The sequence below is a fragment of the Lepisma saccharinum genome, chromosome 23 (genome assembly GCF_977018435.1).
Source record: "Lepisma saccharinum chromosome 23, izLepSacc3.1, whole genome shotgun sequence".
Classification (NCBI taxonomy): domain Eukaryota; kingdom Metazoa; phylum Arthropoda; class Insecta; order Zygentoma; family Lepismatidae; genus Lepisma; species Lepisma saccharinum.
The window spans coordinates 60020370-60044090 of NC_139251.1; the positions used below are offsets into that span (position 1 = coordinate 60020370).

The following is a 23721-nucleotide window of genomic DNA, read 5'->3' on the forward strand; positions in this document are numbered from 1 at the left end:
TTTTTTCCCCTATACCATACTGTTACCATTTTTTAAAGCATTTACAAAGCACATATGCTAGGAAAATTGTTGAAGGAAATGCTTCCGCCTGTAGCGGGCCTTTAACACAGCTCTAACATGTTAAAATACTTTTCTCTCTGCTTCATTTTACCTGATGTCTCAGTTTCTGCTAAAGCTTTCTTTGAAGACATCGAAGCGTACACATACGAAAAAGACTTTGTTTCCATCGGGGCACTGCGAGCAAACAAACCCAGCCATGTTTGCTGTTGATTTCCAGCTGCTAGCTCAAATGTTGACTCACGACTTTGAAACACGGCAATGATACCAACTGCTTGAGAACTGACGATTAATAATTGATGTAAAGGTGTCGCAGTGGACGTGCAAAGAGGAGTGTGTTTTCCTTGTTGCTTCACAGACAGTGTGGAGACTTGTAAGGAAACTTGGAAATGTTAGATCAGGCTTTCAGTGTTGCTCGTCTCGGCAACATTGAGCTCAGGTGAGTAGTAACTAAGTCTCTAGCCTTCTTAAACCCGAAGGTTTATGACTGCAGCAACACAAGCCTTCCATCTGTCCCTATCCTGGGCAAGATCAATCCAGTCTTTTCCATCCTTACCGATTTCCATTAGGCCTTCCTTCTGGTCCCGTACCATCAGACTTCCCGACAAGAATGCTGTAAACTCTTCTTTCCTCTCCCACTCGTGCCACATGGCCTGCCCATCTAAGTCTTCTTGATTGAATTATTCTAATAATATCTGGACAGGAATCAGCTCAGGTAAGTAGAAATATGAACCGTGGCATGTTGCCAAGATAATACCAAAGCCATTTCTGTTCACGTTGAAAAACCAGGACGGGAATATTTGGAACGAAGAGCAGAAATCCATTTATTTTCGATGTGATTTGAAATTTCGGTCGGAATCTGTCGAAGTTAGAGATTAACATTAAAGCTCGTTTGGATCTTTCGCCAACACCAGTGAAACCATTGTCGAAAATCCGCTATCATATTCATCCATCATTCATGGATCATATTCTAAAATCTGAAAAATTATGTACAGGGCATTCAAGTGAATATTCGTGTGGTTTGCTATCGCTGTTGTGTAGATATTCGCAATAGTTTAATAGGCTTACGTAGACACGAAACTATTGTAAATATCTATACAACGGTGAAAGCAAAGAGCATGACGATTCAAGTGAATGCTTTGGAACAGTGGTTCTCAACCGCCATGCCCTGAAATTCTCTCGCGGCCCTGTATAATTACCCAAATTTATAATATAGTAATCAGATGTGCGAGTATAAGTAATATAGTCATCGGTTTCCAAATGAGTATTAATTACACATAATTAGGGTTAAATAGAGAGAGAGAGAGAGAGGTGAGGGATAGGAAGCAGTAGATTGATTGATTGATTAATATTTGCTTTTTTTAAATTCGCTTTTTTTCCTTGACCTCAGGCGTCGAAGCGCGATGTGCTAACCACTCCGTCACGGGTGCAGGCAGGAAGCAGTAGAGAAAGAGAAAGGAAAGACAGAGAAACATGTGAATAAATAAATGTAGAAAGATATAGAGCCAGGAAGAGAAAAGTGTAAAGAAACAGTGGGAAAGGAAAGGTAGAATGAAAAATGGAAAAACGGAAAAAAGATTGATGGATAGAGAGAAAGAAAAGAGAGTGAAAAGTTGAAAGAAAAAGATAGAAACAAAAGAAAAAAAGAAATGTAGAAATGAAGGAAAGAGACAGAAAGAAACGTAGAAAGAAAAATAAAGATAAAAGAGAAGAACGTGGAAAGAAGGGGACTAAGGCAGAAAATGAAAGACAAAGGGAAATAGGAAGGGAGAGAGACAAAGACGGAAAAAGAAAGAGAGTCCGAAAGAAAAAGAGATAAACAAGATAAAGTTGGAAAAGAAACAGAGAAAACAAGAGAGAATAGATAGAAAAAGAGGGAAGGAAAAAAGAAAAAAAATACAGACAAATGTAGAGAGAAACAACGATAAATTAACTTACAAGTACAATGACCACCGAAGCAGTACAAAGAAAATAAAGTCAGGATTTTTCGGTGTTCAAAATCAGTAATTGCCAACTTATACAGGAGCTTCGTTGAGTACTATGACTTTTAACACATGCACTATATTCCTAAGCGCAAAATTCTTATCTTGGTTGATACGGAAAGTGGTACTTTTTTTACTAAGTTTCAAGCAATTGGAAATGGAGCACTGAATGAATAAAACATGCAGGGTTGAAAAAGGACAAGGAAGTTAAATTTCTATTAGGGATTCTCTGCGTCTGAGATGAATTCTTGATCAGAGTTTTTAGGCCATCGTAAGCCAAGCGAGAAACCCAGATGTCACGGGAAGCTGGAGAAAAAAGTACCAGGTCAAAAGTTCGCGTCTTCATATGCAGAGAAGTGCATCTGATTACAATGCTCAATTCATATCATCTCTAGGCCTCCCCGATGGCAAGGTATACCTGGTTCGATACCCGGTAGAGGCACATTGTGGTTCGGATCCCACTTTAAACTGTAGGTCCAGTCCCAATTAGCCTTACGTGCATAAAGTAGACTTGAAGCACCACAATCACATCGTCTCTAAAGCCGTCGACGCACGGTCAAATCACCCTCGAACAACACATTCAGTTCTACGCTGAAAGGAAGTGACGTCAACGCACACGTCACGTTTCTTTTCGAATTGAAAGTTAACGTTCAACAATTGTTGATTGATTTGGTTTATTTTACTTCTCTTTTTTGTCACGTTTGTCTAATTGCGAAGATGATGATGAAGGGACACTCACAAGGAACACCCATGCCCGGGATTCGAACCCCGGACCTCTTGAGCCCTCGGAGATCGCTGTAGTATCCACTCCGAAACGGAGATCGGCCTTAAGAATTCTTACTTAAGAACTCTTCTAAATAAAGCATTTTAAATGGAGAACTGTCGACCAATCACTTTTGAAATCTATTTGAAGAGAAAGCAACGCGGAACACGTTGGAACGGTGGAAGAGTCTAGTCTGTACTTATTTAATGGCAATTATGCAATAAAGAAAATGTATATTTGTATATGATTGAGTCATGTGATAATGCTTCCACAACGAAACAGTAAAAGATAATTATTTTATTTCGTTTATCACACGTGCTTGAATCACGAACAGCCCACAGTGCCAACGTACAGCCGCGAGCGCCTCGCTTGCCGATAACGCAAACAGCGATGCAGCGGTCTACACTTTAATGGATCGCTCTGTATTCTTTATTACATTTCATCAGAATTATTACACAGTTTCTTTGGTATCTCAGATGAGAAAGTACATCACACTTCTATAAAGTTTTTAATATAGTACATCTTTCCTTGGAAAGACCATTATGTTCATTATTACTGCTAATTTGCTAGCCGTTCACACTGCCACCTTTCTTTAAAATATGAAAGTTTTAAAGTCTGTCTTTGATGGTGTGCGTTTACCTTTCAAAGTTTCATATCGGAACATTGTTTAGCGCTTTTCAATTGTCTATTTTGTTGGGTCTTGCATGTTCTGTTTCAATAACAATTGAAGTGCGTACGGAAAGCTTTAGTTTTTGAGTGCTGTGGGGAAGAGGGGGCGCTAAACCTAGACCATTTTTTTTTAAAAAATAACAATTAAATGAAGGTAAATTATCTGTGTGTGGGGGGAGGGAGCCATTAAGTTATATAAAATTCATAAATATCATACACATACTACATTTTTCTACGTCTTTTAAAACACCTCTTGAAGTGTTAATTAACATACTGAAATCACCCCTTACACACACCGTACTATTTTTGATTATACAGATATTTATATCACACACAAAAAATGCACAATATTCAATCACAGTGCCTGCAGTACATTCCACCCCCGGCCGCCGAAGCAATGTAACTCCCCTTCGTTTCCAAATCTTGGGAGCTGGTAACCTTTGATGCAAATCTGCATCTATGCGGAGGGAATTTGCATGATGACATCAAAGTCACATATTTCTGTCTACACGGGAGATCGCAACAGGGACAGTGAAGGTACAGATAAAGAATCTCTCCTGTGAAAGAACTTATTAAAGTCTAGATAAAATCTTTTAATATTTGCAGCTACTTATCTAGACTTTAGCTCATAAATAAAATGAGCGAATGTAACTTAATCCTACAAGTTGTGAGCTGTCTACATTTTCACTCTTCACTGCAAACAAATTATACAAAATAGTTTTACCTAATGTCAAGGGTTGCTGAGCCCCCCCCCCCCCCTGGCTATGGGCCTGGGGTGAGGGGCAAGGGCGCCCACAGGAATTTTTCTAAGGGGGGGCAGAGTCATATAAACTTTTATTATTATTATCATTACTAGTACTAATGTTTTTTTAAAAAATTACATACATTTGAAATTTATATATTCTGTACATGTGACTGCATATAATTTGCATAACTGTACACTGTTAATTCTTTTATAGTTAAATCAGTGTAATATTAACTGTAAGCTTAATGTAACCCTAATGGAAATAGTAGCGATATTTTACAATAGAATTCGAATTTCATTATTTCCAGAAATCTCAGGGGGGTTCTTGGTGGGGGGGGGGGGGTTGTTCGGTTGTGCATCGATGCTGTTTAAGATAAATGCTTGGCAGTTGCTATTAACCGAAGTAGAATTGGTGACCTTGGTAAGGAAAATTGTATAAGTATTTGCTGCAAATGGATGTCAGGTGTTCTAGAACTGCTGATATGTTTGTTGAACGTGTACAAGGTAACGGGTGCATATTCTGCTATGAAAAATGAGGTAACAGAACATTAAGGTTATGTGAACATTGTATGTGAAGTCTTTGTTTAATGGCGTTGCATTCTCCTTTAGATAAGATTCCAACTTCCTACGTAAGGATCATTAGTCTGTGAAATGCCGTGAAACGAGTTCTTGTTTTTGCCTTCGATTCATCGAATCGTTGTTTTAAGTCCCACTTTATGCACAGCAATGCTAATCGGTACTGGACGTACAGTTTAAAGTGGGATCTGAACTACTATACGCATCCACCGGGTATCGAACCCCGGGACCTCTTGATTACAAAGTTGTTTGAGCCTTTGTGTGCACAGTCTGGAGAAAATTTCCGTTACAGTGAGTGCTCTGCTTCGGTGGTGCAGTGTGGTGCTGATCACATCACCTCCATAATGGCCGAGATCGATATCATGTGTGAGGCCCTACCCCACATCCCCCTACATATGCTTCATGGCATGCTGCAAAGTGCAGGAGGAACTTTACTTTTTTTTTTACTGCTTCGTTGGTCATTCTTTCTACATTCCCCTGTTTCTTTTTGTTTCTTTCTCTTCTTCCTTTTGTGTTTCTCTCTTTATTTTATTTTCCACATTTGTCTCTTTTATTTCCACTTTCTTTTTCTTCCTTTCTTTTTCTACGTGTCTCTTTTGGTTTCTATCTCGCTTTCTTTCTACTTTTCTCTCTTTCATTTTCTTTCTGCCTTTATCTCTCTCTATCTTTTTTATTTTCAGCTTTTCTCTTTTTCTTTCTACGTTTGTCTTTTTCCTTTTCTTTCTGCTTTTCTTTATATATTTTTTATTTTCCACTTTTCTTTTTCTTTATACTTTTCTCTTTCCTTTTCTTTCTGTCTTTCTATGTATCTTTTTTATTTTCAGCTTATCTCTTTTTTCTACCTTTCTTTTCCCTCTGTTTCTTTAAGTTTTCTCTTTTCGGCTCTACACCTTCTTATATTTATTTCTTCTTGTTTCTTTTTCTCTTTTTACTTCTCCCTTTCTCCACTGCTTTCTATCACTCACAGTTTTATCTCTCTCTCTCTCTCTCTCTCTCTCTCTCTACCTCTGTATGTGTAATTTTTCCTGTACTATTAAGGACTCGGAGGACAATTTTTCACATTTTGGGGGACGTGGGGGGGGGGGGTCAGCAGTGTTGTTTAAGTCCATTTCACGGTGGCTTAGAATCCACCCTCATCTTCTCTGTGGCGTCGCCCGTTTGATCCCACAACAACGGAAAATTTATGTGTGTGTGTGTGTGTGCAATCTCATAATAACTAAAAAATAGATCCCCACGTGAATACTAATTTCTAGAGCCTAAATTTGATTCTGTAATGCTTATTTATGGTCACTTTACGCTCAGATAGGCTAATCGGGCTGGATCTGTAGTTTGATCCTTACAACTGTTCAATATCATTCCACCGGAGTTCGAACCCGGGACATGAAGGGAAAGAGAGGGAAATATCAAAATTAAAAGGAAATTTGAAGATGTGAGGCTCGCATCTTAGGTTGAAGCTACTTCAGGTGTTGAAATAAATTTCCCCTTCTTTAGTCAAAGAATAAATAATTTGGAAAAGAAATAACGTACAATAAATACAAAGACACTTTAGGGTGCCCATAAAGACTGAAAGCAAGGTGAGAACAATAGCAACACGTGTTACACATGTCCACCACTAGTCTCAACATACTTTCTCAAACGTTTCTCTTCAAAATGTGCTGATTCAGAACAGCAGTTTCTCCTTTCCCTATCATCTACATCACTAATTTTCACACCGTACATCCTAGATTTCGTTCCCATATGGCAGAGTCCATGAGGGTTGAGGTCAGGTGATCGTGGTGTCCATTTCACAGAGGCCCTTCTCTCAATGTTTCTGTGTTCTTTCGCCACCTCACCTGTAAGCGCGCTTGCCGTATTTGATGTAGTTTTCCGCGACAACACCTACGCACGACATCACGAGAAAATCGGGGTGCACGAAGCGATGGGCAAAACCTGAAAAAGCGCAGATGGCTGTTGCTTCAAAACAACTTCCTCCTTGACACAGCTGAAATTTAGGCTTGGACCTACTTTATCCGTATGGGTCCGACTGTCAATTTGTCGAGGGGAGATCCGGCCGCATACCGACCCTTCGGTGGTCCTTCCGGGGAAAGTATCGTGTAGGACCGCGTGTGCAGCTGTCCCATTGACCCCCGTTGGTTTCTGGTGCTGACGATATCGAGGTGGAAGAGGCCACCGATATTATCGGTACGTGTGCAATACCGTCATTGGTTCCGAACTTTATGGTCACCCTGTATTTATTGTGTTTCACTTGTACGGTCACGGACACTTATGAGTTGTAACAAAGCTATTGACTTTCAGTGAAATCATTACAACCCAGAACTGTCCGTGACTGTACAACGCTCCGCCAAACGACGTCACTTGTAGAAAAAAACGTCGAAGCAACGTCCTGAAATGATATTCATCTATGCATTACACATGTCGCGTATGGGAATAGAAAACCAGGACTCAGGGTGAGGCTTTGAGGTGGAGAAAGCTGGGAGACCCGAATTGAGATTTTGTCAACACGGAAGCGGGGGGAGGGGGAGATTGGCTCTCACCCCGGGGCACGCATCTTCCAGTCGACGGGGCTCAATTGGATGAGCAGCAGGAAGAGGTTGAGGGAGAATTACATGTTCCACAGAGTCTAACATTTTTTGCCCCCGTTTCAGGTTCTCTCCAGGGAGAAGTCTATGTGGAATATTCGTATTCAACAGTGATGTGCGTAGTATACAATGACAGTCTGGACTCTAAGAGTGAACAGTGTAAGTGTCCGAAAACTTACAAAGGGTAGACGCTTACTTAAGTGAAACGTTAAAGGTAGGCCGCGATTCCAGTATAGCTACTACATAATTTACATTCATCTCCAGACAGATATTATTAGAATAATTAAATCAAGAAGACTTAGGTTGGCAGGCCATGTGGCACGAATGGGAGAGGAAAGAAGAGGTTACAGGATTGTAACTGCAAAACCTGATGGTAAGAGACCTGTAGGAAGGCCAAGACGAAGATGGAGGGATAACACTGAGATGGACATAAAGGAAATCGTTAAGGATGGAAAAGATTGGATAGATCTTGCCCAGGATAGGGACAAATGGAAGGTTTGTGTTGCTGCAGCCATAAACCTTCGGGTTTATGAAGGCTAAGATCATTGAACTTCTGCAAAAAATATCCATTGATGGCAGAATATTGATGATGATGATGATGTACCTATAATTGGCATAAATGAGGCATATTAGAATACAGAAGGCATTTTGAATATATGAAACGCTCATTTTAATGATTGCATTTGTAAGGTATACAATACATGTTATTGTATTTCATTTTCTTTTTGATTTTGCTTGTGTATATTGTTAACAACTTTAACAATACTGTAATAACACTAAAATTAAATACTTTGATTTTAAGACTTTGAACAATATAGTCTTCTGAGTCTTTTCTACATGTGTACTCGAGTATTTTTGAGTTTTGATTTTAAGTTCGACTTATGCACTGATAAGCTAATCCTGGATGGACCTACAGTTTGAACCGTTACCGGATATTGAACCTGGGACCCCTTGATTACAAGGTAACGATGTTACCACTACGCTATTCGGGACGCTCCTGTCTAGAAAACAGTCCACACACTTGCCGTTAGAACGTTTTGCAGACACTCTTGAATTGTCATTTGCAGCGTGGTGGTTTTGCAGTCACATCTTCACATATTCTTGAGGCTTAGACTGATCAAGTGGTGGTTCTTCTCAACATTATGTTCCCGATCGCGTGAATCCAGAAGTATTTGGCAGTAATAAACTCCGTGAAGTAATGGAGAAATTACATCACTGACTATATATGAAACGACAGTACGTAGAAGGTATATCCTAATGAGTATGGTTAACTAATGGACTAGGGGGTTAATCGCAGGATTTTTCTTACGGGGGCAGGGTCATAGAAACTTTTTTTATTATTATTGATATTATAACTGTTTTTATTGTTGCTATTAATTTTGTTATCATTACTACTACTACTATTACTTAAGTTTTTTTTAAAAATTACATAGCTACATTTGTAATTTCCATATTCTGTATATCTATATACGAGTGTCACTATTTATATTTTGAGCCTAAAATTGAAAAAACAGGAATTTGGCATTGAAAACTGCTTTATTGTTTTTCGAAGTATTCTCCTTTATGGTCAATACACTTTTGCATTCGTTCGAACCATTTGTCAAAGCAGTTTTTCCAATCTTCTTGAGACACCTCCATAATATGGTTTTTGAACGCATTAACGGCGTCTTCCGCCGACGAAAATCGTTGTCCACGCAATTTATTCTTGACATTCGGGAACAAGAAGAAGTCATTGGGTGCCAAATCGGGACTGTACGGCGGATGACCCATCAATTCGATTTTTTGACTGTTCATAAAGTCGGTTGTTAGACGAGATGTGTGACAGCTGGCATTGTCTTGACGAAGAATGATCCGAAGGCGTTTGTTTGTTTTCCGTATTTGACCGAAGACCTCTGTCAAACAAATTGTTGTGTAACATTCAGAGTTGACCGTTCTACGTTCCTCTAAAGGCACAGTTGCCACATGACCAGTTTTCCCGAAAAAACAGGCGACCATTTGTTTCGATGTGCTTCTAGCGCGAACAACTTTTGTTGGATTGGGTTCATCTTGAAACACCCATACAGTCGACTGCTGTTTACGTTCCGGCTCATATGCATATATCCATGATTCGTCACCTGTTACAATCTTATATACGTCTTTTGAAGCACCACGATTGTATTTATTGAGCATTTGTTTGCACCAATTGATGCGAGCGTCTTTTTGAGTTTTTGTCAAATTTTGTGGGATCCAACGAGAACATACCTTTCTCACAGCTAAATGATCATGTAATATTTTATATATGCTGGTGGAACTAATGCCTATGGTTGCCTCAATCTCACAGTATGTCACATGACGATCTTGAAGTATTAGGTTTTGCACAGTATCAATGTTTTCTTGAACAACAACTGATTTTGGACGACCTTCGCGAATCTCGTCGGTGAGCGAATGGCGGCCACGATTAAATTCGTTATACCAGCGTTTCACAGTGGCAAAGGATGGGGCTTCATCGCCAAATGTGGAAGTAAGTTGATCGATGCACTCTTGCTTTGATAATCCACGTCGAAAATCGTAAAAAATCATCGCACGAAAATGTTCACGAGTTAATTCCATTTTATTGTTGTCGCGCAATCTCCAAGGCAACATAAACAACACAAATGAAGCTATTGACAAAACATTTGAAGTACGTAATCGTCAATAATGCCAGACGATTCCGTGCAAACGTCAAATCGCGCCTAACTTCAATCAGTGTTGCCAAGGCTCAAAATATAAATAGTGACCCTCGTATTTTGCAGAACTGTATACTGGCAAAAAGCTGTTTTTATAGTTCAATAATCAGTGTAGTAAAATAGACTGTAAGCTTAAATGTAACACTACTTCAAATAATAATAGGAGTACAGTAAAACCTCGTTAATCCGGACTAATGGGGGTGATAAGTTGACCGGATTAATTTAAATTACCTTAAACAACAGTAGCCCGGGCGTCACGTGAGTGTTTTCAACCAATGGCAGAAGCCTTGGAGACAGCACGTGCTTTGTCCTCTGCCTACCAGGGGTCGCCGTTTCCTTCGCGTGGCCTTTTGTTGCCACGTTGTCAAGGACGTGAATGTTCTGGTGGTGGAGACATCTGTGCTTGCACCCCCCAAATTACCGCTCGCAGCCCTGTCTGTCGCCACGTTTGCTCGCTTGAGTCGAAATCGTCCTGCAGACGACAGAGAAGGTTTTGGCGGGAGCCGTGCCAGGTTAAACCTCTTGCACTGTAAAACTCAGTTTATAGCAAGAAAACACATGTATTATGGTGCATTTAAATGGCGTGGGCCTAAATACACTATACAGTACAGTAAAATGTAAAGCAATACTTTACATACAGTGTAGTACGTACATACGCGATACACATATTATGATGATGTGATTGTTGACTTCCAGCCACTTTAAGGCCTTGCATTCTGCTCTTTTTTTGCCTTTTGCCTGTCCGGATTAAGCTTAAGTCCGACTTATCGGCGTCCGGATTAACAAGGTTTTACTGTAATTTCTGCAAATGAAATAGAATTATCCAACATCCCAGACTTCACGCTCTCTCGAGCTTCAGCGGTGGCGTAGTGGTGGTAGTGGAGTCCCGGGTTCGATCTCGTGTTTAGGCATACTTCTGTCACTTTTGATGAGGATGTGATGAAATTAATGGTAGGAGACTTACAAAGAACATCCATGCGCAGGCCGGGATTCGAAGCCGGAACCCCTGCGTCGTAACGCGCTGTGCTAACTACAACGCCACGGAGTCCGGCTTCAGTCCCAATTCCGCCCACTCTCCCTAATCTAAATCTCTTTTCTAATTTGTCCAGTTTTCTTATTTTCCTACTTTTCATACTTTCCTCTTCTATTTTTTAAGTCTGTCTCTGGTTTTCTTTTGCCCCCGTCTCCGTTTTACGCACACGTCCCTCTCTCCTTTCTCAATAGTTTTACTCCTGCTCTGTGTTACATGCTTTCAAAACAAACCAACTACGTACGCACTCCTACACAATGAGCAGAAAGTAAACACATCGGCTTATGTTTACATTGTGATTTGATCTACCACCTATATATTTTCGAAGCAAAGAAAGAGGCCAAATTTAGATCGCAAATGGTGCTGACATATTTTTTTTTCACGGTTAATTTGTAATGAACGCCCCATTTCCCAATTGGGATGCTGGAATTTCAGTCCCGGACCGCGTATATATGTATACACTCACAATGTTCTTCGTAGAGAGCAAGCGTATCGACAGAGTCGGATTTGCTAAAGAGCATTTGCATAAGTATCAGGAGTTTTGAAAACCCCAGCTGAGGAACTCTCAACTCTCAAGAAGTTCTTTGTCACACACGTTGAGAGTTCCTTGGCAGGGGTTTTCATTGTGAGCATGAACAGCTCAACATCATACAGAAATGACGTTACACATTCATTGCCATAAAAAGCCTTCATTCTCTGATGAATGTCAATTGGGGGACACATTTTCTGCAGTTAGAAACTCGGTGCACCGACATAGTATGGTTACATGCTGCCATTTTCCTCGCTCTAGTTCAGCAACCCATGGTGATAGAAGTTTGAAACTTGGCATGGAGACGGGGGAAAGTCTGAAGAACACAATCCATGGTTGCTCAAAATCCAAAATGTCTTTACACCGTCACAAAAAAAATAGGAGGCATTACTTTTCAGCCCACCCTCGTATATACAAATTATTTACGTATGTATCCACTGACGTACGCAGAGGGAGTTGATGGGGCTACAGCCCTTCAATTTTCGAATGAAAACAGGATGGGATTCGGGGAAAACCAAAGTGATAAATGCAAACTGCCCTTAAATCGATCGACGATTACCATTTTTGTCTTTCAATAGGTTTTAAAACTAAGTTAAAAGTAAACTTTCAATTACTAAGTATTTTCTAGTGTATCCCCCTTCCCTCCCGAAAAAAAATCCTGCCTACGCCAGTGTATATGTAAGTTGAGAAATTCGAAAACATGTAAATTGAAAATGCCCTCCCTCCCGCTATATACGCTTTTGCTGATTTGTGCAACTGGAAGGGTATGACCTCGATCAATGTTGACTTTACCCGAGGGAATTCAAATTCAAATTTTGAAACAACAGGAGGGGGGGGGGGATGGCGATGAACAATTGGAGTGTGAGAATTGGTACTTTCAGATGAGGCTTGCTTACGTTATCCGTAACAGTTGTCTTCAGAACCTTCTCATAAGGAGTGGGTAGATGACCTCACCACAACCTCTGCGTGTTCCGCGTGAACCGTACCGTTAGACGAGGCTCGGCAGACAGGAAAACTCGGCCGTGCAGAAAGAACAAACGCATGACAATGAGAGAGCAAGCTCCCGTACACGTAGTGACACCTGTTGGCGGCATTCTCCGCCGGACTGGTTCAGACCTAACCGAGATAAAATGGGCAATTGAATGGAAGTAGATAGAGAACGTATTATTTTTCCAATTATCAGGGTTTCGACGATGCTAAGCACACAAGAACGTATGTAGAGGGGGCCAAGGCGGCCCGGGCCCCTACAAAAGACCTACGAACGTCTAAAATTACATAATCAAGTATATTTTGATTATGTAATTGATTTATTGATTTGGTGTATTTTACTTCGCCTTTCTGCAACTTTTGGCTAATCGCGAAGATGATGAGTGATGACACGATGAAATTTGTGGAAGAACACTTACAAAGAACACCCATACCGGGGCAGGGATTCGAATTCGGAACCCACGGTGTCGTAGAGCGCTGTGCTAACAGAGATAAAATGGAAAGCTCAATGAGACTGAACAGAGCCCGAATTTTTTAATGCAAATATCAGGTTTGGAAGTTTTCATGGCCCTGAAGACGATGCTAAGCGTACTATTAGTTCGTTTATCTTCAGGTACAGTAAAAATACATTGTTTTATTATGTATTTTTTTGTTCATTGGTCATTTTTCAGTCTCATTGTAATTTTGAAAATCATTTTTGAGGGTTTTAATTGCATTTTACCCCATCTGTTTCGTTTCGTGCCTCTGTGGAGAGGATAGGAGAAAGAGAGGTGGAGGAAACGGAGAGACAAGAGAGCTAGGGTGAGATAGAAAGAGAGAGAGGAGAAAGAGAAAGCAAGGAGATATTATTTTATCTATTTATTTTCTCGGGTTTCTTTTGCCAGTGGTCCCGGGTTCGATTCCTGGCCTGGGCATGGATGTTTGTGAGTGTCCATTCATCCATTTCATCATATCATCACTCATCCGCATCTTCAAAAATTAGCCAAAAGGGTCACAAGAAGCGAAGTAAAATAAAGCAAGTGAAATAAAACAAATCAAATCGAGTTTCTTTTATTTTTCTCCTTTCCCATTTTTGTGGATTCTTTTATCTCTTTTTCTCAAGCTGCTTTTCTTTCTTACTTTTCCCTCTTCCCATTCTTTTATTTCAATTATTTTTCGAGCTGCTTTTATTTCTCACCTTTCCTCTCGCAAGTCTTTTTATCTCTTTCGTTTTCTCGAGCAAATCCCTCTCTTTTTTTTTTTCTTGTATTACACTTCACAGAACATAGCCTCTGGGTTTCCCCCAGAGTTGTTCAAGATCCAGGAACCCATAAATTCTAATGGGTTCTATTTGGTTCCGTAACAGGACTGGAACCTTTTTTCTCGCTCAATATAAATTCGGTCCAAGTTGTATATTGTTTCATTTCAATACCGAACTTGGAGCGGATTTAAATTGATCCGGAATAAAGGTTCCTGGACCGTATTGAAATTCATCCGGGAAAGAAGATTCCTGGACCGAATTGAAATACTTTACAGATAAAGAGATTCTATACGATCCAGAACACATTTTCGCTTACTGATTTTCTCTCCTGGACCGGAATTGAATTTATACTTCCTGGACCTTGAACAACCCTGGTTTCCGCCCTTCTCCTGACAGTTTTCATCCCCTCTCCTCTCCATGTTTGTATGTTTCATTCCGATCAAATTCCAAATATGCTCTTGCTCGAAATACATGCATTGCTGATTTTAGAAAAAAAATGTTTCCTTACCTGTTTGTGATTAGAAAATATCTGATACCGTTTGACAATAGACGTTGAGGTTTTTCCACGCACACGTTTCTTACAGATAAGATCTTCACTGACGCATCCACTGTAAATGTCAATCAGCTATCTGTTCCCTCTCGTGATAAATGTTCATTGTTCCTTTGTTTTAAAAATAAAGCATAACCCGCTGGGAACATACAGCTCAACGTGTTCTCAGGGTTTGTTAATTGGTCCAACAGGGCAGACTGTCGACCAATTAGAATAACTTTTATAGGTGTTGAGTGGCAGTTAATTGAATATATCTTTTCTGTCACTTTTGACTAATCGCGACAATGATGACGAAACGAACTCGATGAAAGGTCACTAAACTGAACGCAAGCCAGAAGAGAATAGTGCTATCAATGTGTTCAGGCGCCAAAGCCTCGTTAAGAATCCAGGTGTACTATATGAAATGGAGGGCCATGTAAAATTGACATTACTTTTCATTAACAAATCTCGTACGCTTAAATTCAAAATACTAATAATAGCCCATAGCTCGACAGCCCTCGAAAAGCCTTGGCATATCTGCCGACTGCCAGTCTCCCTCCAACAATCCACAAATATAGAAACCTTATGCTTGAAGAAATTACGTCATACGATGCATTTCTCATACCAGACGAGTATATAAAGATTAATATTATATTTCAATTTTTTAACAGCCGGCGGAGTGGTTAGCACATCGCGCTAGGACACCAGTGATCCCGGGTTCGATTCCCGATCTGGCATGGGTGTTCCTTGTGAGTGTCCATTCATCAATTTCATCATATCATACTCATCCACATCGTCGCGATTAGCCAAAAGTGGCAGAAGAGCGAAGTGAAATAAACCAATTCAATCAATCAATCTCTTTTGTAACAAATCAAAATTTTGTTCAAAGCTGTTTGAAATATAATGAAAAGTAATTTCATTAATCGTTACCGGAAGACGTAACTCAGGGTTAAGGAGTAGGGTTTCATATTCAGGATGTCGGCAATTTTTTGACTACTCTTTTGTCGTCAGGTTTTTGTTTTCTTGATTTTTCACACACACGACGCTGTTTTCGGCCCTTTTAAGAAGCTCTGGTCAATAGTATGGCTCCATAGCTCCAAATGTCATCCAGACGCTCTACACAGAGAAAAATGTTTGTTTGGATTAACCAAAAAAATGGTAGTGGTGAACAAATCGTTTGTTTAAATAGGCATCAACCAAACAATTGTTCACCACTACCAAAAGATTTGGTCAAGTTCTATTTGTTTGTCGTAAACATTTTTTTGTTACCAAATTCAAATATTATTTTGGTAAATCTAACAAAATGTAACCCATTTGTTTAGCAAAACCAAATAATTTAGTCAAAATTACCAAACGATTTGTTAAATAATTTATTTATTCATAATTTTAGCTAGGGTGGATAGTTTTAAGAAACTAACTGATCTCAAAATACACATTCAGAATAGAAAGTTCAGATCAACCATCCATTTCTTTGGTGCTTTCCCTTTTCTGCGAAATCATCACTCTGCATAGGTGAGATGTGGTGTAAGTACCATCCCGTAGGACTCTGCTTTTGTTGAAACACTTAGCTTCTGCTTATATGTCCAGAATCAAAGAAGTTACTCATGGGAGGTTCACTTTTATTCACTGCAGTACATTTTCTTCCTTAATTTGTAGCTTCAATTTTCACATATCTTTCGAAGTGTGTTAAAACACAATTTTTCACTATGATTACAATCAAACGTAACTTTATTTGTTGTACAAAAACTTATGTTTCTTCTACAAATTCTGACAGAACCATCTAGCGGCTGGTGTAGGAAACTCAGTATAAAGTAAGTATATTCTGAGCTTTTTTTCAGAATATTAGGTTACACAACAACATAAAAACTCGTTTCGAGTGATTATCTATCTATATGAGTTTCAATTTTCGACAAAGGATTTTGATACTACACTCGACGAAACTGAACAATCGTTATTTCAAGTTCGAAAGCACGCTCACGCACATATAGTAAATTTAACCAAATGTTTTGTTTCTCTTTACTTACATATGTATCATTTTGTTTACGAGTACCATATTTCGCCTGACCAATTTTTTTGGTATTCTTAAACAAAATTGTTTAGTAATTACAAGCAACATTTGGTTATTGGAAACAAAAAGCATAACCAAACAGCTCAACCAAACTTTTTTGGTAATTCCAAACAAACCAGTTTTTTCTGTGTAGAACGGGTGCAGAACAGAGCTCTCCGCATCATCTATGACGCTGACAGATTCACAAGCACAGCGCAGATCCACGACGACCTCGACCAGGAGATGCTGTTCGAGTTCATAATGCGTGAGAAAGTCAAATTCTGGGCCATGCAGCCGCACCACCACAATCCTACAATGTAATTGCTAGGACATGTTCAACTAGCACGGAGAACACACAAGCTGCCCCGTCTGCAGTGAAGAAATGGACATTTTACAACGATCTTCAAAGTCAAGCGACTCTGCGCCGGTACAGTACTAGGATGGGTGACAGCTTTTGAAGGAGCGCGGCGACTCTTCCATCCAGACCATCAAGAAGTACAAAACTCTTTAAGGTGACAGCTTTTGAAGGAGCGCGGCGACTCTTCCATTCAGACCATCAAGAAGTACAAAACTCTTTAAGGTGACAGCTTTTGAAGGAGCGCGGCGGCTCTTCCATCCAGACCATCAAGAAGTACAAAACTCTTTAAGGTGACAGCTTTTGAAGGAGCGCGGCGACTCTTCCATTCAGACCATCAAGAAGTACAAAACTCTTTAAGGTGACAGCTTTTGAAGGAGCGCGGCGGCTCTTCCATCCAGACCATCAAGAAGTACAAAACTCCTTAAACAAGTCAAAATTCCAGATAACCACTATTCGCCTGCGACAGTTGAGCGGCGTCTATTAAACATCAATATTCCAACGAAACGCCAATTACTGCATCATCAAAGAAGCCAGGAGACAAAGCTCACCAGCTGAAACTCCACAACTAAGATAAAATCCGCCAAGATTCAGATACAGATTGGGTCGGCATGTAATCAGGACGTCGGATCCCACTTTACATTTTGCCCAGTCCTGATTAGCGTATCTGAATAATAAAGACAGACTTTTTTTCTGGGTCAAAAGGGGATTGGTAGCGTACGCTCTCCTCAGGAGATGCCACTGGGAGCGCTGATTAATAATAAGCTACTTTTAATCATTCTTTATTATTAACATAACCATTACAAATGACACTGACCTCACCTTTTTTCTTTTCTTTTCAGTGATGTCTTCGTCAGCGTGAAAGTGAAATTTGCCAGCAGTTCCTGAGGGTCGAGGGATGGACCCTATCAAGGGCCCGGGATCGAGTCCCGGCCAGAGCAGAAGCAACCATAACGGGGACGTTGACTGGGCGAGATTCGGGCTGGGATCAAGGCAGAGGACGCCATCGGAGGCCAGAGGCGTTGAGGACGGGTATTACAGCGGACACGTATCGCAAGCCAATGAACTGTACACTCAGGAACAGGTGAGCCTTCCATTTTCATTCCAAGGCAGAATCAGTGAATTCATGGTGTGGTTTGGTGATGGGATGGCCAAACGGATCCGGATCCAGATGAGAAACTTTCGGATCCGGATCCGAAAAATCCGGTTCCGTTTGGATCTGGATCCGGATCCGAGAGTTTCATATCTCAATCCCTTTATAATATTACCACACCTTAAAACGTATTATGATCTTCGATTACAAATAAATTTTTCATTAGTTAGTGCTTCAAGATTTTCTTTTCAAGTGCTGTTCCTAAAATACTTTGCTACGCTTCGGCTAACACACTCGTGCACAAAAATAACCTTACTTGTTTAACATAAAATGTCAGAGGTGATTTTGTAAATGCCATTGAAACGAATATGTATTCATTTGAATGTATTGGAAATGAAAACACACATAAATGTGAGACATTCTATTCCAGGATGAAACCTTTAACACATATAACAAGATAGAAATGTTGTACAAAAATTATACAATTGTTCTGCAGTTACAGTTTTAAAAAGTAAAATAAAACATTATAATATATGCAGTTTTATATAATTACGAAGTTTAAGACTAAGTGTATTAATTACAAATCGCGCACGCGCTCAAACACACACACTATATACGTATGTATGTATATATGTATATAAATAATGTATGTATGTATGTATATTATATAATATATATGTACTAGCTGATTGCACGGCGTTGCCCTGGTATTTATTTATCCCAATCTTCTATTAGACAGGAAAATAATGAATTCTAACTATAGTGTAAAAGGAACTTGGAATTGAACGACATTGGGAGTGTTAGTATTCATCTTAACGAACCCGAAAACTATGGAGTCCACACTAATATCGGTCGTTTTACATGTCACCCCTTCCCACCCCCACCCCTAGGGGTGCCAGAGGTGTCTTGGAGTTGAACGGTATTGGGAGTGTCACTATTCATATTAGCAACCCCGAAAACTAAGGATTCCAGACGAATATCGGTCGTTTTACATGTCACCCCTTCCCACCCCAACCCCTAGGGTTGCCAGGGGTGTCTTACTCCCACAGTATTTCTTCCGAGATTGCAAGTGTACGCGTACCAAGTTATTATTAGAAGATATTAGCAGGTAACAATATGTTATAAACACATTCTTACTTTCCAAAGATGCGCTCATGTGGGATGGCCAAACGGATCCGGATCCGAAAAATTTTAGGATCTGGATCGGGCCATTCCTAGTCTGGTGGGCGGAGGGGTAATACCAGTGACGACGCCAGAGGGGGTCAGACACTTCGCCCCCCAACTGAAGTTAATTAAATATCGAATAATGATAGAGTTTATTTATAAGAATATGACGATTTTCACCTTTTCTAAGTGGTATATTCTGCATAATAGCACTTTTCCTGCTTATAATACCAACTTGACTAACAAATATTATTTGTTTTAGTATATTTGTGTGTGTGTCTTTCGTTCAAGATTGCAACGCCGACTTGGGCATAGGCGATTTCTCATTCATTTATGCCCTGTAATCGTCGCGATTAACCTAAGTTTTAACCAGTTTTAAGAACTGGAAAGAAGCGTTGAATGTGGCTGGTTTTAAAACATCACGAACATTCTGAGAACCACAAAACACAATCTGTAGTACAGGCAAATTATTCTAATCGTGTCGTTAGTGACAACGCTAATTACTAAAAGACATTCAAAGGTAATTCAAGATTTGGTTGGTTGATTTGGTGTTTCATGTCCACTTAATGCACATTAACGCTAATCGGGACTGGACATACAGTTTAAAGTGCATCCACCGGGTATCGAACATGGCATCAAAGGTGATCCAAGAAAACCGACACTACATGTCAGTTGTTGTGGATTCATCGCGGTTTCTTACTATTCAGGGACTTGATTTTCGATATGATGAGTCTGAGGCAAACCTTAACAAAAGGGAATTTCTTCGATACTCTTGAAGTTGATTTCAAAATAAGGGGATATTATTCGGAAATGCATTGAACTTGAACCTTAAAATGCAAATTACACTCCAACTTCGATTCAAAACAAATTAATCTGCATAATGTCCACATTTATTCTCAGCAAAATAAGCCAGGAAGTGTAAAAGGCGAAAGTATTCGCACTGAAACAAAACACCTTGCGAGAAAGGAACAGGACAGATATTTGTATCGCGGGCAGGTAAAATAACGCTTTTTAGGATTTGCCCCACTTCAATCATTAGATGCAGGTTCGCTCTTTCTCGTACATATCAAAATCGAAAAACTTCTTCCCCAGAACTCCGTTGGTGCCTGTAATTGTGTAGCACAAACATACGTTGGAGTGGTAGAGTATAAGGTGGACCAGGGTCAGAGTTTTTCGTTAATTATGAGATAACTGTAACCTTTTTCAGGTTTTTTATTCCTGTGATAACATTTCCCTGAAAGGTGAAACGCAGATTTTGCCCAAAACACTCCAGCGTTACGAAGATAGAACGAATGCAGTCCACTTAATGGATTTCTTCGAAATCCTAGGAAAGTATAAATTGGCATTTCACAAGGTTCACACTCTGTAACAAATCCAGTTTCCAATGCTGCGTGTGAAAGAACCTTTTCGTGTTTGAAACCTTTGAAAAGCCTTGCTCGAAACAGGATGCTGGATGCCAACTGCCTCATTTGGCTGTCCTTGCTATTGAGAACAAATGTCGAGTCCTGGACGAATCGAAAGTGGGCAATGTGTTCTCCAAAACAGATGTAGCAGAATTCTTCTACAGGAGAATTGCACTTCGGTAAGGGACTTTCGTTGTTAGTAATACCTAAGAAAACTTCTTCCAAGTCATGTTTATTTTGCAAGAAAATTAAACTCTTCGAAACATTTTTTTCGTCATTTATATTATTATCTTATAACTTGAATATTTATATTAGTAGTTTCATCTCAAGAAAGACGATGAATTATAAAATTATAAATGTCTTGCAATACTGAAATATACCACTAGAAACAACGCCACTTGCGACAGTTCCCATGAATAAAGAAAAAAAAGAATTAATGCCTTTATTTAAGTGCATATGGAGATAAACTCGTAATGAAGAAGTAGATTTAGGCAACAAACGTCCACTCTAAATAAAGGACAAACACAAAACACCACACATGAATATAATAATAATAATTACTATTTTTATTATTATAAGTATTATTATTATATATTTATATAATATATATGTAGTGTTTTGGGGCGTTTTAATGTGACTGCCCCCAATAATATTTTGTCGCCCCCCTTCCGCCTCTCCAGTCACTTTTCCCTGGCGTCCTCACTGGGTAATACCCCCCATCCGGAAATTGGAAAGTCCCCTCTCCAGAAAATGTCAATAATCTGGCAAAGAATTCCGTCAGTAGCTAAGACATTTGGCAACCATGTGCCCTTTGTCCTTTTTTGCATTCACTTTAACGTAAAACGTACTTCACGTAATTATAAACATTAACTCAGTCCTCTTTGTAATTGGAAGTCAAAATAAAGAACAAATGTAAATTATCGTCCGTTTTGATAACTGCTGACTAGTAATATATAATAAAATTCAATTTCATTGAGAGTCAGCAATGGCAGCAAGACTAGACATTCCTTATAGTTAATTTGCATTTATATTGGTAAATTGAACTAGCACAATACAACCTCAAGGGACCTTACGGACCTCTCAATAGATGGCAGCACATAGCTAATATATTTTTTATCAAATGTATTTAAGCTTCTTTCACAAAATTACAACTTATTTATGTAGGTAGTGAGGAAAAATATATACTACTTTTCAAAAAAGTGTACTTCTTGGTTATTTTCACTTTTGTAACAGAAAAATTGGAATAAAATTTAAATACTCGAGAGCAAAAATATAACAACAGGACATAAGAAACCACGGGGAGTGAAAAGGACGGTTACTTGGTTATTATTGTTACTCACATAGTTATTTTTGGAGAGAGCACACGTAACTCGTGCTCCATCAAGTAATTGATTGATTTGGTGTTTAAAGTCCACTTTATGCACAGTAAGGCTAATCGGGACTGGACCTACAGTTTAAAGTGGGAACCGATCTACTTGTGCCTTCACCGGGTATCGAACCCGGGACCCATTGATTACAAGACGACGACGCTACCACTGCGCCATCGGGGAGACCTAAGTAAATAGTGTACTGTACTACTTATTCCAATTCCAATTGGATTTCAAAAGAGTTCGATTTTTGGTGGGTGGAATATTTTTATTTCCAATGACAAGTAACTTCAAAATTATATTTTTTATCACGGGTGTGTTTATCGCTGTTAATGTTCACAGTGCATAATAAAGAAAACATACATGCACGCTTAAGTCATTACATCAGATATCGATAAACTTTTATTAGGATTCTATAAAAATAAGATTTGGTTTATTTTACTTCGCTTTTCTGCCACTAATGGCTAATCACGAAGATGAGGATGACTAATGATTATGAACAAGCATAAACAGGCCAGGATTCGAACCCGGCACCCATGGCGTCATAGTGCGATGTGCTAATCACTTTTTTTGTATTAAAGAATTACACCTAAGCGGTACCATCCCCCGTTTTAAACTTTTTTCTGAATGTTTTAATTGATCAATTTTATCTAAATTCTCTGTAATCTCATTTTGACAAACACAAACATCCATGTCCGAACCGGAATTCGAATCCTGGCATTCTAGCGTAATGGGCTAACCCTTTCGCCACGAAGGTCGCTACACAAGCATTAAAAAACACATACTGTACCTACTCGTTATTAAAAAAAAGGGTAATGTAACTTACCATAAGGAAACTCGAAATATTAAAAATATACGAGGGCTATTTTTTTCCAATCAAAACCACAGTGAATAGCAACATGTGTTTATTGACAAAAGTTACATACACATATTATCTAGTAATCACCAAGGAGATTCAGACATTTATCGAACTGATGCACCAGCTTTCCAATACCTTCTGCAAAAATAGGTGCCGCCTGTAGATTGAGCCAGGTCTGCACGGTGTCCCGAATCTCCTCATTGGTGTGGAAGCGCCGTCCTCCCAACCACTTCTTCATCGCCGGGAAAAGGTGGAAGTCACTCGGCGCCAGGTCTGGGATGTAGGGACGGCGATTAAACACTTCCCAGTGGAATCGTTGAAGAAGGTATGACGCAGCAACATGTGGTCGGGCATTGTCATGAAGCAAGACAATGAAGACAGCATGCCTCTCCGTTTGTTCTGGATGGCTCTGCGTAGTCTGCGCAATGTCTCACAGTATGCAGCCGCATTGATTGCGATTTCGGCTTCATAAAGTCAACCAGTAACACATCTCGCACTTGGTGGGAGAGTCGATTGTAGCAGTAATCTCTACGCGCCCGTCGCTCAGCTTCAACTGAAGCGTTGGCATTGGCAGTGGTGGTGGTAGTGGCAAGGGGGACGCCAATCACGGTGTCTGAAGCCCCGCTCCCTAGTGCTTCATGGGCCACCTGAAGGTTGAAAAAAAGAATAGCCCTCGTATATTTTTTTTTAGCACTGAATTTGAAAATTCGTGACGTGATACCGAGCGCTTTGTATTTTCCTACCTGATCTAAACTTAGCACAATTTGGACTTCATTAGCACATTACACCCCCGTTTTTTTGGCATATTGAAGCCATATCAAGGTATATTGAAACGGTATGTATGTGGAGACCTGCTGGTTTGCCTTTATTATACATATATATGTATTATTACATTCACTGGCTTACGCAGGATTTTTTTTCGGGAGGGGGCTGTAATTGTAAAGGTGGATAGTAAGTATATACAGGGAGCCTACTCATCGGGGATTTCTGCGCGAATTCACATGGATGTGAATAATTGCAACTTTTGACTGTTATTTTTATC

General features: G+C 39.7%; 1 protein-coding gene across 1 annotated transcript in view; it reads left to right on the forward strand.

Moving 5' to 3' along the window:
• LOC145977833 (solute carrier family 12 member 8) overlaps positions 1-23721 on the forward strand; it is a 150597-nt gene that overhangs the window by 57425 nt on the left and 69451 nt on the right. Inside the window, exon 2 of the mRNA XM_083110151.1 lies at positions 17636-17877. Within this exon, the coding sequence (XP_082966277.1) occupies positions 17692-17877 (186 nt within the window). The 5' untranslated portion in view covers positions 17636-17691. The remainder of the gene's footprint in view (positions 1-17635; positions 17878-23721) is intronic.